Source organism: Adelges cooleyi, unplaced genomic scaffold (genome assembly GCF_023614345.1).
Source record: "Adelges cooleyi isolate 19-005CV unplaced genomic scaffold, UGA_ACOO_1.1 ACOO_flye_CR_arks_rails_tigmint_CR_PRNA_21, whole genome shotgun sequence".
Classification (NCBI taxonomy): Eukaryota; Metazoa; Arthropoda; class Insecta; order Hemiptera; family Adelgidae; genus Adelges; species Adelges cooleyi.
The window spans coordinates 2,029,662-2,046,549 of NW_026095871.1; the positions used below are offsets into that span (position 1 = coordinate 2,029,662).

General features: G+C 31.2%; 2 protein-coding genes across 2 annotated transcripts; one reads left to right on the top strand and one right to left on the bottom strand.

Annotated features, from left to right (window-relative positions):
- Positions 1–795: 795 nt before the first annotated feature.
- Positions 796–2,412, bottom strand: LOC126834486 (uncharacterized). Its single transcript, XM_050566434.1, has 2 exons — positions 2,268–2,412; positions 796–2,176 (listed from the first exon to the last, which is right to left on the bottom strand). The coding sequence occupies exons 1-2, from the start codon at positions 2,277–2,279 to the stop codon at positions 1,076–1,078; spliced, it is 1,113 nt and encodes a 370-aa protein (XP_050422391.1). The 5' UTR covers positions 2,280–2,412; the 3' UTR covers positions 796–1,075.
- Positions 2,413–12,193: 9,781 nt separating this feature from the next.
- On the top strand, positions 12,194–16,605 carry LOC126834870 (uncharacterized). Its single transcript, XM_050567072.1, has 5 exons — positions 12,194–12,253; positions 13,767–13,911; positions 14,367–14,446; positions 15,355–15,505; positions 16,499–16,605. The coding sequence occupies exons 2-5, from the start codon at positions 13,818–13,820 to the stop codon at positions 16,603–16,605; spliced, it is 432 nt and encodes a 143-aa protein (XP_050423029.1). The 5' UTR covers positions 12,194–12,253; positions 13,767–13,817.
- Positions 16,606–16,888: the final 283 nt, after the last annotated feature.

Below are 16,888 nucleotides of genomic sequence, written 5' to 3' on the forward strand. Positions count from 1 at the left end.
TATCATCATACACATACACGATTATGTTAGTTAAGTAAATCAAATGTTTATCAACATAAAACATTTTCTTAAAACTTTAAACGTATACTTTATTTGGCGTTAAAAAATAATATAATTTATGTGTTTTAAAGACAGACGTAGTAATACGTTTTATATCGAAATAAAACGACTTTCTAATGATATGTTGACGCAATTCATTCTGTCATATTCCAGAAGTAATATAAATGATTGCCCAATATAAATAAACAGCTAATACAGCATTAAAAGTAAACAACTCATAAGGCATTTGTCTAACTCAGAGCTCTATGAAAAATCTATAAAGAGTACTTATACACAAAACAAATGACAATTTAGTAAAAATGGAATACTATTTCAAAACTAAATAAATCTTTTTTAAACATTTTGAAAAATATGACTGATATAATATATATATAGTATGTACTCTTCATATACTAATATTTAAACAATTTGTATTGTATATTAAGACATGTATAAGCAATCAATAACATTTATTTTGTAATCAATTGAGATTTTTGTTATTTGTTATTATTGCTTTTTAAGTTTCCACTTACTTTCACTGGATGATATATTGCGTAAGAAGTGCGATTTATTTATAAATTTAATCCCGTTTTCGTATACTTGAAAAAACATCCTTACATATCATACTTTCCCGAAACATCTAAATAAGCAATCTAATTAAAATAACTTTCATCAAAATACACATTTCTTAGAGGTAATCAACATTATAAGGCGTCGGCTTGTTGGAACGAGCAATGATCGTTTAAAATAAAATCGTTTTAAATAAAAATGTTTCAAATTTTATTCAAATTGACCTAAAACTAATCACAATATTATATATTACAATATATAAGTAGAAGATACAAAATAGACAACAAATAAACAATAATAATAATAATAATAAGTGTTTTGTACAATGCGCGTTTTTCGTGCTAAACCATTAGGAATAGACTGCGAAAATAAATAAATGGATTCGCAACAAAAAAAAAAACGCGCTAGAATCACACAATTATATGATGGCAGCAATCACATTATGTTATGGCACCGTAGGAGTCATTTAAAATCTCAGAGTGCTGTAAGCTCCGGTGTTGGAAGATTGAGACTGAGGCGGCGAAGACTCGAATTTGTAAGCGAAATCGGATCCCTTGGTCGGCGATGCAGTGGTGGATTTGATTCCGGACGAGAACTGGCTTTTCACCGACGGTTGAACGCGGGTCTGCTCGACCGGTACGGCGCTGAACGTTTGTTGTTGTGGGATGGCGCTGAACGTTTGTTGTTGTGGGACGGCGCTAAACGTTTGTTGTTGTGGGACCGCGCTGTACGTTTGCTGTTGTGGGACGTTGAAGTAGAACTGCGGCTGTTGGAATTGCTGCGGGATGGCGGCGTACTGGAATTGCGGTTGAGCGGCGGCGGCGGTCGGGGCTGACGTCTTGAATTGGGCGGTGGACGGGTGACGGGTAACGTAGGCGAATTCAGCGGGGTTGACGGCCGGCTGCGGGACGTATTGGAAGGCCGGGGCCGGGGCGGCTTCGACGTATTGTACTTGTTTGTATCCGGCCAAAGACGGAGCGGCGGCGGCGGCGGGCGCGCCCTGAGTGGAAGCGAACTGTTGTTTGAACTCGACCGGTCCTTGGTTGCTGGTAGGTGAGGCGGCGGAAGTGGACTGGGAAGACGCCGCTGGAGAACCGTTTTGCGACTTGGTTACGTACTGAGGGACGGCGGACGGTTGAGCGGTTTGCACATAGTATGGCTGGTAGGCTTGGTTGTACGCAGTCGGGTTGATGAACATGTACTGCACGCCAGAGTAGTCGAACGGTGCCGGGTATTGTTGAGCCAAGTACTGTTGTTGTTGCCCTTGGTACGGTTGGACGAAGTACTGTTGTTGTGGGTACGCCAACACTTGGCCGGCGGCCGGCTGTTGTTGGGCTTGCAACGGGGACGCAGCCGGCGACGGGCCGGCGGATTTGATAGAGGCTTGTGATGGTTTCGATGAGTCACGTTCGATGTCCTCCAGACGGGTTTGAGGCACAACGGCCGGACCGGACTGGAACGAAGACTGCGACACAGCCTGCAGTGATTGGTATTGGGAAGGCGTGTTGGACGCAGCCTGGCACATGCACATACCGGCCAAAGCGAATACCAAACCGGTAGAGAACATCTATAGAAAAAATAAATTTGTATCAATAAAATGAGTTTCATTAGTCTCTAACGGTACGTTTAAAACGATAAAAATGTTTTTTAATCCTTACCTTGTACGCCATGTTTTCTGTGTAGTTTTTTTGCGAGTTTATGTGTGTGTGTGTGTGTGTTCACTGAAGCTCGAACGGAAGCGACTGATGCGTTTGCCGGGATCTGTTAGCCGTTATATACACTTGCGTCCCGACAACTTCGGCGTCACTATCAACGGTCGTTCCGATAGGATTAGCCGTACGGATATCGGCGTTAGGCGGTTACGATTTGGTGGGACGCGAAAGACATCAAACCAGTTGACGCGTATTCGGCTGTCCTCCTGTGGGGACACCGGCGATGGGCGACGTAACGCGTTTCCGGAGTTGTTTTCGTGCGATTAAGCTGCGCCGCGCACTCGGCTTATGATCTCATCGACAAGCGGTCGATCTAGTTTCACTTTCTTCTCGACACACACTTCATAGGTACTAAGAAGTATATTGTCCCCTATAATATTGGCCGCCGCTTTTAAAGGTGAACCGCGCGATGCGAAGACTTAAACGACCACGCCACGTGCATGACTTGACTCGCACGAGAGCGGCTTCATTATCAGTAGCCCGTCGACAGCTTAGTTTTAGACAACGGTTTTTGAGGTGCCTCCACATTTCTATCGAAAACCACTCGTACAAATTCCAACACTGATTTGTTCAAGGAACGAATCTACAAAGCCCCATTTTTTTCCTTTTAATTTTTCAATACCAGAAATGTGAAAAAAATGGCTAGAATGTATACATATTCAAATGAAAAATATATTATTTTAACGAAAAAATGAATTATAAAACGCGTCTCGATGGACCCTCTGTACAGTCAAACCTATTTTTTCTGAATCAAAATCAAAAGCGGTACGTCAGAAATAATACTATTCGTCTGTTAAACGTTTATTTTAGATAAATTGTAAAATAGATACAATTTCAATAAAAATAAATAAATAATTTTTTTTTTTTGTTGCGAATATTGGTTTTAAATAAAAACGCATTGCTTGCCAATATTAATGTTAATTACTTTTTATACATAGCTCACCCGCATGCGATTAAAATATTGATTTTATTGATTTAAACATTAATTCTGACGCACATGTTAGTTTCTACGTAGTTAGGACACAACAGTCGCGAACACCCTGTAAATACTAAATACATCCAGTGTTGAGGAGTAGTAAGAAATCGTTATATTGTGCACAGATAATAACATTATATTTGATTGGATTAACAAGTTAGAATGTTCAAAGTTACTTTTTCGATAACGTTTATTTGCAAATGCTGAAATTATTCTGAAATGTGATTAAGTATACATTTGTTTTGTAGTAAACATTTTGATTGGTCGATAACTAGTTTTAGATCACTATTTTTGCTAACCTCACCTAACTTAGTAAAATTCGTTTTAACATTCCCGGGGTAAAACAAATGATAACGTTTTTCGTTATAACGTCCCGGAAGAAATAAACTAAAAACGTTATTCGGTATATCGTTCTCGGAGCAAATAAAGTTATAACGTTATTCATTATAACGTTCTCGGACCAAAAAAAATGTGAAACGTTATTCATTAAAACGTTCACCAAACATATCCTAATATTATGTTATGTTCTGTGAATTTTATTTTGGTGAACGAAATAATTGAGTTTAGAACGTTATATTTCGTTACGTTACGGAACCCTGTATATTTATTTTTATTCTAAAAACATTTTTTTACATTTTCCCTTAACTATGTTAGTTTTTTTGAAATCAATTAAGCTTTAATTACCTAGATAAAAAGAGGAACTTGCCCGCTTTGCTTCATTGTGTTTTTATTTGATGGTTAACGTTTTAATTTTTATAGCTTCAAGCGTTTATCAACTGCTAAAAAAGTAACTAAAAACAGTGATTTGTATCAATTAATTAATTGTTACTATTTATGTAATAGTTTTTTTTCAAAAAGCAACTTTCCTGACATTATTATGTACTATACCCGAGCTTTGTTTTCACCACAATAACAGCTCAAACGATAACCATTGCACCTAATCAACACTATAACTTCGTATAAATTGTTTATAGCTAATAGAGACATATTTCCATAGACATGTTACCAAGATTATTAAAATTAATATGGGATGATAGCCCACTAAATTCATATACATAATATAACAACATAAAATATGTGTCGAAAGTCCATTCATCTTGAGATTTATACAAGTAGTCTCAAAATATTTAATAAAATAGCAAACATTACCATTAGCCATTTATTGCAAGCGACCTGTTTCAATAGTTTTCAGTTGAAAAAAAAAACAATTATTTTTTTTAATTCTCTATTTTACGGTTTACCTGCTCTTACCGAACGTTGGAATAAATAAATAAACAAATACCATTTCGAGTGTCATCTTATTTTATATGAGAAAATGCAAAAAAAAATAAACATGTAATCATTTTTTTTATTTCTCAACCAATATTCCCACGAGTAAAACATAAAATCCTAAATTTAAAAAACCAAAGTAAGGGTTTTTCAGGAAAAGCTAATTCAATATAATTGTTTTCGATAGTATGACGTTGTACAGTTTTTCTAGACAAATGTACACCTTGTATTGTGTATTTTTTTAATAAAATCAAGAAACTCATTGCAGCTCTTAAATAACATTTTTCTTTTAGCTTCGATGCGATATTTTAGTGTTTATTTCGTGTGGTCATTCTTTACTTACATAATATTATGATGACATAATTACTGTACGTTGTTATAATGAAAGAACTGTTGTTTTAAGTGAAGTTATGTGTATGTTATGCTTTTGTTTGTGGACTATATAATTATTAACACCAACAAACAAGGCGTCCGCGGTCCAGTGTAATTTTAGCACACTGTTAAGTAAGTACACATGACTTGGGCGCATGAAACTTTATTTACACTATGGCACCTTCATTGTAAGTGTTATTGTCGTCTCAGCTGCTAGCCATTGTAATAAGCGTTAAACGAACTATGATTTAGTAGCTTACATGGTACTCGGTATAATATTGGTTTTGTATAGTTTAAATTCTCTGTAAGGTCGTTGACAGTTGTGGATGGAAACCGGAAATTTTTTCGAAAACCCACTGATTAATATACATTTTTTTACTATATTGTGTTACGTCAAGTCCGATTTCACCGTTCAACATTTTGAACGAGTCCGTTGTTTTACGACCTATTCGCTATTAACGTGTTATCTTCACATTCCAAAAACGTTTAACGGGTATTATAGTTATTGTAATATAATATTATATTACATGTAGGTGTGTATTTGATCGGTTGTTTCGTAATAAAGTTGATGTGTTTTATTTAATGTCTACGTTCGAATTTCGATTTTCCTGAAATTGTTTACAGTGAACCTGTTGTTATTATAATATCATGATCTTGAACCACTTTAGCATTTCAATCGCAAACCAGTCAAATATCGACGTGCCGACACTTTAAACCAACCCTTAACAATATATCTGTATGATAGGTATTTTAAATTGGGTACTGTTAAATCTGGACTACTTCAACATGGGAGCAACTGTTATGAGATATTGAGTCAATATGTGTGAATTTCGGCCTTGAGAAACAACCCGCCCTCGTGGGCTTTACTTAGAAAAAACTCAGATATTTGGGACTTAAAATATTTTTTATGTTATTCTTGAGATCTATTTTGCTACAGGCTTTTACCTCTGAACTTGGCGTCGGCTGGGCTGCCAACGGCTGGGAGCTATTTGCTTTTGGAGAACCTAAACTTCATAGGCAGTCAAGACGTGTCAACGTGTATTATCTTAAATATTTATTGTAAACAGCCAAATAAATTCAAAAGTCCTTATCCGTTTCGCATATTTAAACGTGCTATAAAATGTTAACATTGAACGGGAAACGTACAGTAACAATATTATTATTACTATTGTGGCCGATGAAGTATTTTAATACTGGATTTCATTCACACCTGTAGTTTGAAAAAAGGAGAAAAGCGGACGACTCCCACGTGCGGTTTACATTATTAGTCAGATTACTCGTCGTCGTAGCTGTAGCAGAGACGAGACGAACAAAATGTGTTCCCTAAAACCGTTTCCCATAATTTTATTTTCGTGCACCTGTTATTATTGTACATTATAAATAGCCTATACACTAATGTGAACATAAATGTGGACGGACAACAAAACGGTTCGGTTTGTCATTATGGAAATCGTTATGCCGGCAAATCTGCTTTCTCTATGCGAGCATCTTCGTATAATCAACTCGCATCGAAACTGGTGTAAAGGCGGCTGAAATAAGAAATACTATTGTGTAATCCAACGGAGGTGACGCCAAATTCGTTGGGCCCGAGCAAAACCGCTTTGTCGATTCATAAAAATATAATAAAAACCTATTATTTTATATAATGTTTGGTCTGTGTGTTTGTAAGTATTCGCATTGTATGTAATAATTATAACTAGTTATTTTCCCTGTTACCGTGGCAATAAAGTCGAGAAATATTATTTATAATAAAGTACCAATCTATACATTTTTTGTTTTTGTCGTTTTCCAGTTGCTCATATAATGTTGTAAAGCCAATAAAACGTGCATCGCCTTAATCGAGTGGAACGCATAGTGATATTTACCTCAACGACCGACACTTAAATCGCCTATTGTATAATGCACCCTCTAACAACTATGGGACATAAAAGGATCTTGTATCACGCAGTTTCTAACTTCTTACACCCAAAACGTTTAACTTTTACCAGGAGTACAGTTAAACAATTTTTATTTAAAAACACATAACAATCACGAAACAATTATTTTTAAAAAGGTTCGCCCGCTAATAGATTCCCTAATGGATTTTCATTAGATAAACATATTAATTCATATTACGTTTATGTGTGTTTGCATACAAGACAGAAAATCATAGAATTAATATCTTCAATCTGATAAGTCACAAAGTCATTAGTATTAGCATTGAGTGTATACAGTATATACTCAATGGTCTAGTCGTAATTGGCCACTTCTGTGTTAAACTAATTAATATAGACCACATGAAGTGTTTTCGTTTTTACTTTGTACTTACCCATTATTAGCTTTTAATATAATTTATGGTTATAAAATTCACTTTCATTGTAGTAAAATAATTACTATATTATATTATACGTAGTACAACAAATTTGACACGGTTATACCTGGTACTTTAGTACCGGAAAGTGAAGTTAATGTTGCTTGTACACTGTAATTATGAATTTTAATTTTAAAAAAACCTACATTTATGTAATGGGTATATATTTTTTTTCAAAGAATTCACAGACAGTTTAGTAACGATTGAAACATACAGTGGGTCGGATTTCAGTTTGAGAAACATATACTAATTAATGATATATTATTTTCGTGATAAAATCATGAACAGAGGAAAAGTCAAAGTTGAACGGAAAAGCTTACAATTATTGTTGTTATTAAATGATGACGAACGAATTTCCCTTTTAAAAATACCGTAATATCAATTTCAATATTAAAAAAAAAAATACCCTCAAATTATATAATTGTTGCGGTTTTCATAGCAATGACTAATGAATTCATTATGTAGCTTCTGGCGAGATTCGTCCGTGCGTAAACAACTCAATTTGAACGTGAAAAGAGAAGCAGCGGTAAAATCGTACACAATTTTTTTTTAATACGAATGTGCAGATCATTTGCATGCGTTCTATGAAATCCTAAAATAGAAAACTAATCTAAAACAATCAATTTTATAAATCAAATATACATTTACACATTTTTTAGTATTGTTTTTACAATAATGTAGATTTTATTTAGTAATTTTTTTTTATGTCTCTGGACCACAATACCACTGAACCGACTTATTCATATAGTCAGTCTACAAATTAGAGATCGTACTTAAAAGGTACTCTACTGGGACAAAAATTTAAAAAGTTCACAATCCAGAAAAACACCCAAACTATTTATATACTTTTTCCTAGAAAGGGTGGAACTGTTTTCTTTATTTCACTTTTTCGATCGTAGTTTCGGGACGTAAGGTCTGCAAGTATGATTGACCATGTAGATCTAGAGTAGGGCTGTAAAAAATATGGAATATTCTCAAAAATCCGTAGTAAAATTAAGTTAAATTTTTAAGGAGTACCTAAAAATAGGAACATCATACTCGTGTCATATAAAATTTCCCAGGTTAGCGATTATTTGATGGGGGGGGGGGGGAAGGATTCTATGTGTCAATGAATCACTGGACAGGTATATATACTTTCATTATAATGTTGAATATCAAGACAGACGGTCAACAACACTAAAAATACAATTTTAATCTCAGTATTGACTTAACAATGATTTTATCGATATTAAGCTGTTGTACCAGGTGTGTCAGATTGATCTACAGAGTCGCATTGAAATGTTATTATATTTTCTCCTATAGTCCTGTGATTATACCGACCTTACTGTGCTTCGTCTTCAGCGTTTTTATTAGTTTTATTAAAAAATTAGATGTAAACCAAGTCCGGCCGCAATGTTCGTTTATGTATTCATATAATATAGCGATCGGTTTTGGTATTTTACGTGTAACTCAAGAGCAGATATAATTATCGGTCATACAAAGCCATATTCTCTGTATCGTTACGGTATATTTTAATTGTGAGAATAGACCGAAAATGAAACGAATAAAATATCAAATATGCCAATATTCGCGGTTCACTTATTGCGATTAATATATGTAAACAATGTGACATTCTGATAACAATAATAATATGTTTTTTTTAAAACGAATTTTCAGCATCAATGCGCAGTTGAGAAGATTGGTATTTTTTTTCCAATTTATTTTTATCGAATTGTTCACTCGATACGCCTTTGGTGCAAAAATCTAAATTGGCCGTTTCGCGGAAATTTCGACGGACAACAACACTTTCGGATAAAAAAGAATTTAACAAAAAATATCGTACTGTCTTGTGACGTAACACCGCTGGTGGGAACCCGACCGAATGTGTGTATGTGTGTGTGTGTGTGTGTGCTTTTCATGCAGAGATCACCACAGGAAGTCGAAAAACTGGTCTGGGTCGTCTGTGTCTTATTGTCGTATCCCGTATGTCACCGAGTTTGAGTGAAAGTGGTTTTCCGACAGAATCCAGTCTGCGCACTTGCCCGCGTTCAGATTTCAGTCGGGTTTTATTTTTTTCGCATTTATATTATTATTATTATTATCATTATACACACGCTATATAATTTCACCCGACCGTCACCGTCAAGGACGCGTAAGTACATGTATGTACACATGCACAAGATTTTTTTTTTAGCGAGACCCCTACCCGTACTAGATGCACCGGCAGTGTGTGTATATGTAGAAATTCCGTTTGACATTTAATAACGCGAATAATAGACGTTTATTATTTTAAACCGTTAGAAAGTGTTTGCGATGATGTTCCCGATCGATTTCAAACCAGCTACAATGTTATTATCATCAATCAAATCGATCATATTATAGCTAATCGGTATGTGTAATCCGGTGTCGATCGCCAAATTTTCGTAGGACACAGAGGATAATTTTATGCTGTCCTTGATAGATCGAAAATAATTTTTTTCCCTGGTAAATCTTTACAGTTTAGGTTTTTTTTAGTAATTTTCAATAAATGATTAAAAATTAGCGGATTCAGCAATCAAAAATTTCGTAACGCTTAAGCACAGATAATGTTTTCCTCTAGTTACTGCGAAAAGCTGGAGATTTTAGATTAATTCCAAGACTCTTTTGGGTTTTGATTAGCGCAAATCTATATTGATGGAAATTAAATTTTGTCCATAGAAATGACTGTGCATTACTGTAGTAATAAATATGCACTATAATTTAAGCTTTAAATTAAGATTTTGTGAAAAATTGCCTATACTCCATTTCTTTATAAGCGGGTGGGTAGCGTCCTCCGAAGTAGTAGTCACAACAATATACATATTATTTCTGACACTGTAAAAAAGAAATCCAAAACTACAAGATAATTCAAATCAAAGATTTTTGCACAGCATCGTAATTAAAATTTAAAAGAAATGTTTATATTAAAACTAAATCATTTGGTACCATAATACGAACTTAAAACAAAGAGCAAGTAAGAAGTGTTTTTAACTTATAATAGCTGTAGTAAGACGAGATAATAGTACAAATTAAAAGTGAAAAATTAAAAAATGTTAATAAATAAAGTATAAGCTAACAATGCTAATCTGGAACGTTATTTTTCTTAAAGCTAATCACAGTTTCATATCAAAAAACTATAGTTTCATATCATTAAAATTATAGTAATTATTTTAGTGCCTTGTATACAACCACTAAACTTTCTTGGTTTTATTAGCCAGTTATTTTTGTCTGTGCAAGTTCTTAACTATATAATGATCATTTAGTCATAGTTTTACCATATTAGGGTATTTTGTTAAATACGTTTTTGATCTAGTCACATTTGCCATTATTTCCATATTTTCAGAGAATAATATCTATAATGAATATTGAATTAAATATGATTGACTAAGGCGTTGATATGCTCTATAAATATTGTTTAAGTAAGATAAGTTGTCTACCCAGCTCCTTAGTTTTCGTTTATTGTATTGTGCAATTGTATTCATGTTTATTGCAAGTATAAACATGAATTTAAAAACCTAAAAGTCTGATATTGATCATTTTCTAGGATTCTATATAATTGTTATATTTACTCTGCTAAATCGTTCTTGTTCTCTATTTTTCATTTTATTGATATTTTCATATCTATACAACTTTTAAACCGTTGGATCGATGTATTCATGATTATTTATATTTTTCTTTCTAAAAGACTACTTTGTAAGGCCAATAATGGAAATATTTTTTACTTTGCATGTGCATTACAGTTAAATATTTACCACATATCAAATGAAGTAGCAAAAAACTATTAGGATAGGCGGACGATAAATTCTAACAGTATCCGCCCAAGTTACGAGAACGTATAAGTGTAATAAGTTGCTGATGGTTTTTTAAATTATTAGACGGGTTTAGTTATTGCCTGTTAATCGTCGTCAGCTTCTATTTAATTATAAAAACAGACACCTCAATAATTTTAAGTCATTACAATTTAATATCGATGAAAACAGCAAAATAATAACTCATTGAAAAACAAATAACTTCCATTGGTAGATACAATATTGTTTTACACTCAGCATTGATGAAAGAATAAAAAAATAAATCATTGTAAAACATTTAACTTATATTAGTACACGTATTCCAAATCTATAATCCTGACAATAAACCAAAATATGTATAAAAATTATGTTTTTTTAACAAATAAGGTATTACTAAATGTTTGATGTATTGGGGGAAATATCCGTATCTAAAATCACAGGGCACTTTAAAAAAATGTTATTCGGCAGGTTAGGTTAGGTTAGGTTAGGTTCTTTACTAGAAGGAGAGTTTTTTGTACAAAATGTGGCTTAGTTTTCAATGTCTTTATAAATACCTACAGTATAGTACACATATTAGTATAGAATAAATACAGTAGTCGTCTACAAATGTAAAGTCTGTACGTATTTCTTAGATTCATAGGTACATTAGAGCTTGCAGAGGTAAAACAAACTTATTGCAATACGGTGATATGTGTTTGTTATTTATTTTCAATTCATATGTGAAAATTAAAAAGTATGGATGGTATTTTTAAATTGATTTAACCGTAAGTACACTTTGTTACTTTGCGTCTGTATATACTTTTTAAAAAAAAATGAATACGCTAAAAAATAGTCACGACGAAACGTTTAGAGAATTGTTATTCTAAAGGTATTTATTATATATTAATAACATAGTACTGTTAGACATGTAAAACCAATAGTACTGTATTTTTAGAATTTTCTATGTTTGCGCAGTTACTGTAGTGAGAATGTATTTGACATAAGTTAAAAAAACATAATTTTAGAAAAATGTACAACAAAACTGATAGTATAAGAATTATTACGTGTTATATTTAATCTTGATTTACCTTTTATACCATTTTCAGTACGAACAACATTTAATACAAAAATGAACATAAAGTATTTTATTTTATTTTTTGTAACATATTTTATTTTAGCGGTAAATTCTATCGATGATGAGGTAAGTTTTTTCTACAATAACTTATACATAATATTTATAAATCATTATTATTACAAAAGGTTTAAATTTTCTTTACTGGCCAACTTTTTTTTGATTTTTTTTTTGTCGATAGTATTTTAATGCTGATATGAATCTGCAAAAAAAAACTGGTCTCTCGCACTTGGTTGGGGAATAATAGACATTTAAAGATCGCGCAATTTAAAATTGATAGCTTATGATATTTATACGTAAAGAATAACATTGTGATATCCTTAATGTATTAATAACGGTAACAAGATGTAACAGAATTAATGTAGAGAATAAAATGGTACTAAAGATGACGGATGACTACATTTAAAAAAAAAAGGCGCCCGGTAAAGTAAATTTGTTTTATATATTAAAAGTAACTCTTTAATTTTATAATTTATCAACAAAATAAAAAATTGTATATAAAAGTTGGGTATAAAAGTTGGCTATAAAAGTTTCTGAACTATTTGACTGGTCGTTAGCGAATTTTGATTAAATACTTTTAGAGACATAAGCTTCAAGGGAATAATGTAGTGTTGCGCACAAAAAAAAAATAGTCCTGGTTGCACCACCACTCCTTATTTTTTTTTAGCTACAAATTCAAATTCAAACTATTCTTAAATTGTAAAATTTATTAATAATTGTCTATCAGTCTAAATGTTCAGAAACATATACACATAGTTTTGTTAAATTTGTTTTTTTCTTCAACTTATCAAAAAACGAAAATAGTGTTGCAAAAATAAAACCAGATACATGATACATTTGCATGATTTTTAAACAAATATATTTTAATATATACATCACTGAGGTATTCATTTAACCCTGCATCAGTCACGTGGTTTAATATCACACGAGTAGTCGCGCGTCTACATATGTAGAACAATTACAATTTTGCTAATTAAAATGTATTATTGCAACATTAATTAATGATTTGACTACATTATTTAATTCTCATATTTATTGTATATTTTGTATCATATTTTTACATTATTAATTAATTTAATACACATAAAAAGAAACTGTAACAAGGAGAATAAATAAATCAATATTATTAAAAAATATATATTTATATGAATATATATATATATATATATATATATATATATATATATATAATGTATAACATCAATTTATAAAATTTCAAATATACCCATAAACGTACAATGTAAAAAAATTATGTACCTGAGTCGTCGCGTAATCTACAACTCTATAACATACAATTTTATCGCTCAATATACAGAATAACACTAAAAAATAAAGTCCGAAATCATAACAGATATCAACTATACAATATCACTTAAAGGTAATATAATTATCATTGTGATGAAGAAAACCTAAAACGATTTAAAATGAAATTTATTATCGGTGTACTACAATAGTAGAGCTCGCGACTGATGCAGGGTTAAATTAAAATCGTTTGTAATATTTTGTATAAGTATTAATATTAAGTATATTTTTTAGTAAAAAATATGCTTATCTTACTGTATTATTTTTTTACTAATGTTAGGAAATATCTCATCTATGGAACGCAATAAAAGATGGTAAAAACGACTATATAATGTGGCACGACTTCATCGTGTATTATGGCGAGGAAGAAAATGAATTTCGTGTTCTAACAGAAAGATTCGGAACCAAATGTACGAATGATAAAGGTAATCGTGATACAGTTTTTTAATACTTGACAATTTTAAAAGTGATTCTATACGTAAACTATTAACTAAAACACTAAGATACAATTAGTTAGTTTTATTTGTATTATATTATAATAACACCTATGTTTCAAGATAGTTAGTAAAAATATATACTTATAAACTCTATACGTTTTTTTTTTGTATTATAATTAACGATCCAACAACGTCGGTTATTAGCCTGATTGTATTGTAAAACAAAATGAAATATTTACACAACTTGCAATTACTGCCACTTGAGTAGTTTAGTTGGTCTGTAAACGTTTAGGAATACTTACACATTCTATCTTCAGGTCTGTGGTTCGATAATGCTCGTACCGTAGTTTCCTGTCAACTGCAATAACCACCAAGTATTCCAAACGTTGGGTTTATTATAAAACACCATAATATATTTTGTGTTATAATTCGGATGTTTTTAGGTCAAAAAGAATACAGAATTAATTATGCAAAATTTACCGAGGCCGTGTTGGAAGGCCGCATACCAAGATGGCCTATACCTGTAAGTTATATGTTATTTCTGATAATAATACTGTGTGTACACAACAGTGAGTTAAAATTGGATTAAACAGCTGGATTATTCATTAACATAGATTAAATCTGTGAATAGAATATTATTTTTTAAATAATTAATAGGTTAATTTAAAAAATAATGAAACTGTTAAGGCTTTAAACGCTAAATAATTTAAAAATGATAGACAGTTGCGTCATTTCAGTTTTCAAAAGGGATTACATGTTAATGATTTAGTTGGTTTAATGTTAGGCCCTAAATAAATAAAGTAGTTATATAATAAGGACTTGGTTTAGAGAGATAAGTCTCAGAAATTCCCGCCCTATTTGCGCAAATGTATATTATGCATAAATGTATTTACATAAATATGCTAAGTCGACAAATCAGAAAGGTCAACGAGATATGAGCAATATGGAATTAAAACAAGGGACCAGTAAAAATAATTTTATTCTTCATAATAAAGTAAAATTTAAAAGTTTATCAGATGTTTTCGTAAATAATATACAATATTTAAATAGTGCATCATTATAAATCAAATAGTAATAAATTAGAACCGTTGATGAAAAAAATCACTGTTATTTAAAATTCATCAATATTAATATTTCAACCGAAGTTAGAATAAACATTCTATTGTTTGTTTTTATTATTTAATATAATAAAATAAAATATAGCCTAAATAAATAGGAGGTATTTGTTTATATGGTTCAAAAAAAATTATTAGTTTAAAAAAACATATCAAACTATCTTATATGTTTTACACTATAACTATTATGTTATTTTATAAGTTTTTAATTTATACTCATAACATGAATGTCTGATGTGGTATACTGTGTCACTATAGGCAACCTGGTAGACAGACAGTCCGCTATATATTTTAATAAATGTTGTTTTCTCTCTAGGTGTTACGCCGTGAATTTAACAAAATTGCCTCAAAGGGGAAATATGGACTCCAAAACATTACTATCAACGACATGAAAAAATACTATGAAGAAGAAGAATATACTTCAGAGCAACTCGATGATATTATGGCTAAATTCGGAATTTCGTCAGGTAAATATAATAATAATATCATCAAGTATACGCATAGTTTTAACTAAGACTATATCATTGTATTCTTGTTTTTTTTTGTTTATTAATAATTTTAACCTAATGCGACCTAACCCAACTCAACCTAACCTAACTAATCAACAAAAAATTTACTCTCAATACAAGCATAGCGATATTAATTTTTCTTTATTGTGATTTGTAAATCAGTACTACTCACATATATTCATATATTTTTATAGAGTACGTTTTACTGTTATCCATAGAATTCTCTTAGCTGATATTCTATTTTTACTTTTAACGTTAACAATGTACGCCTAAATGTTGACATGTATACGAATAGTGGTGTTCGATGAAATATCTTTTAGTTAATAAATTTCCTTTCCTTCTAAAAAATGCAATTTAAAAATTATAATTAAAAAAATTTGCATAAATACATTACATTCTACTCGGTTGAGTTGCAAAAAAGAACTGACAGTAGCATTATTCTTTTAAAGTAAATACCAATAAATTCAAAGTGTCTAAAAAGCTCAGGGTATGATTTACGATTTTTTTTCGTGTAAAACTACCTTAAGTATAAAAAAAAATAATTTGTACCTCATGTTATTGATTACAAAATTATATATTCAATTTTATTGATTATTTGTTCAAAAACGATAGTTCAATAGCATTTTTTATATCGGCCAATAAAAATATTACTCTTATAAGTGCCTTGTTTAGCCCCAAAGTACATGTTTAGCTCTACAAAAAATCCACTCTTAAATATATATTAATATTAAAACCATAATTATGTTAACATGTGGGACAATGGCCTTCCATGTAGAGGTTTATTGATTCAATAAATAAAAATAATAATAAAACATGTTTAAAATACTGTAAAATTGTTTCAAACTGCTTATGGCTAAACATTTTATGAAACATTTTATAATTTGCTGTTTCAACTATATGCGGTTAATCAATAAAACATTTTATTATTTATGTTATGTTGGCGATTTTTAGAAGGAGAATGGAAACTATTTTTCCATGACTTTAAAAGAGCTGTGAACACTGGGAGACTTCCAGAACCAAAAATTGAATGCGTTTGTGGCCGTCGCTATAAGGTGTAGTTACCATCACAATATAAATCAATTTTATCATATATTGGTATATATATATATTTCGATTTCATATAAATTTATCTTTTATTTTTTGAATATAATTATTATACATATTTTTTTTTTACTTTATGGACTTGCATCAATTGAAACAAGGATTTTATCCTAAGTGGTAAAGGATATATTGATGTATGTAAATATTAATATTGCTAAATAAAATAATTATTATTATTGATCATAAATATTTTGTCTAATTGCGTCTGGAATAAATCCAAACAATACAACACACTAAAAA

Excerpts from the sequence above, each read along its gene's own strand:
- LOC126834870 (XM_050567072.1), top strand. The coding sequence starts at position 13,818 with ATGTGGCACGACTTCATCGTGTATTATGGCGAGGAAGAAAATGAATTT. Across the intron at positions 13,912-14,366 it reads CAAATGTACGAATGATAAAG|GTCAAAAAGAATACAGAATT; the intron begins GTAATCGTGATA and ends GGATGTTTTTAG. Across the intron at positions 14,447-15,354 it reads TACCAAGATGGCCTATACCT|GTGTTACGCCGTGAATTTAA; the intron begins GTAAGTTATATG and ends TTTTCTCTCTAG.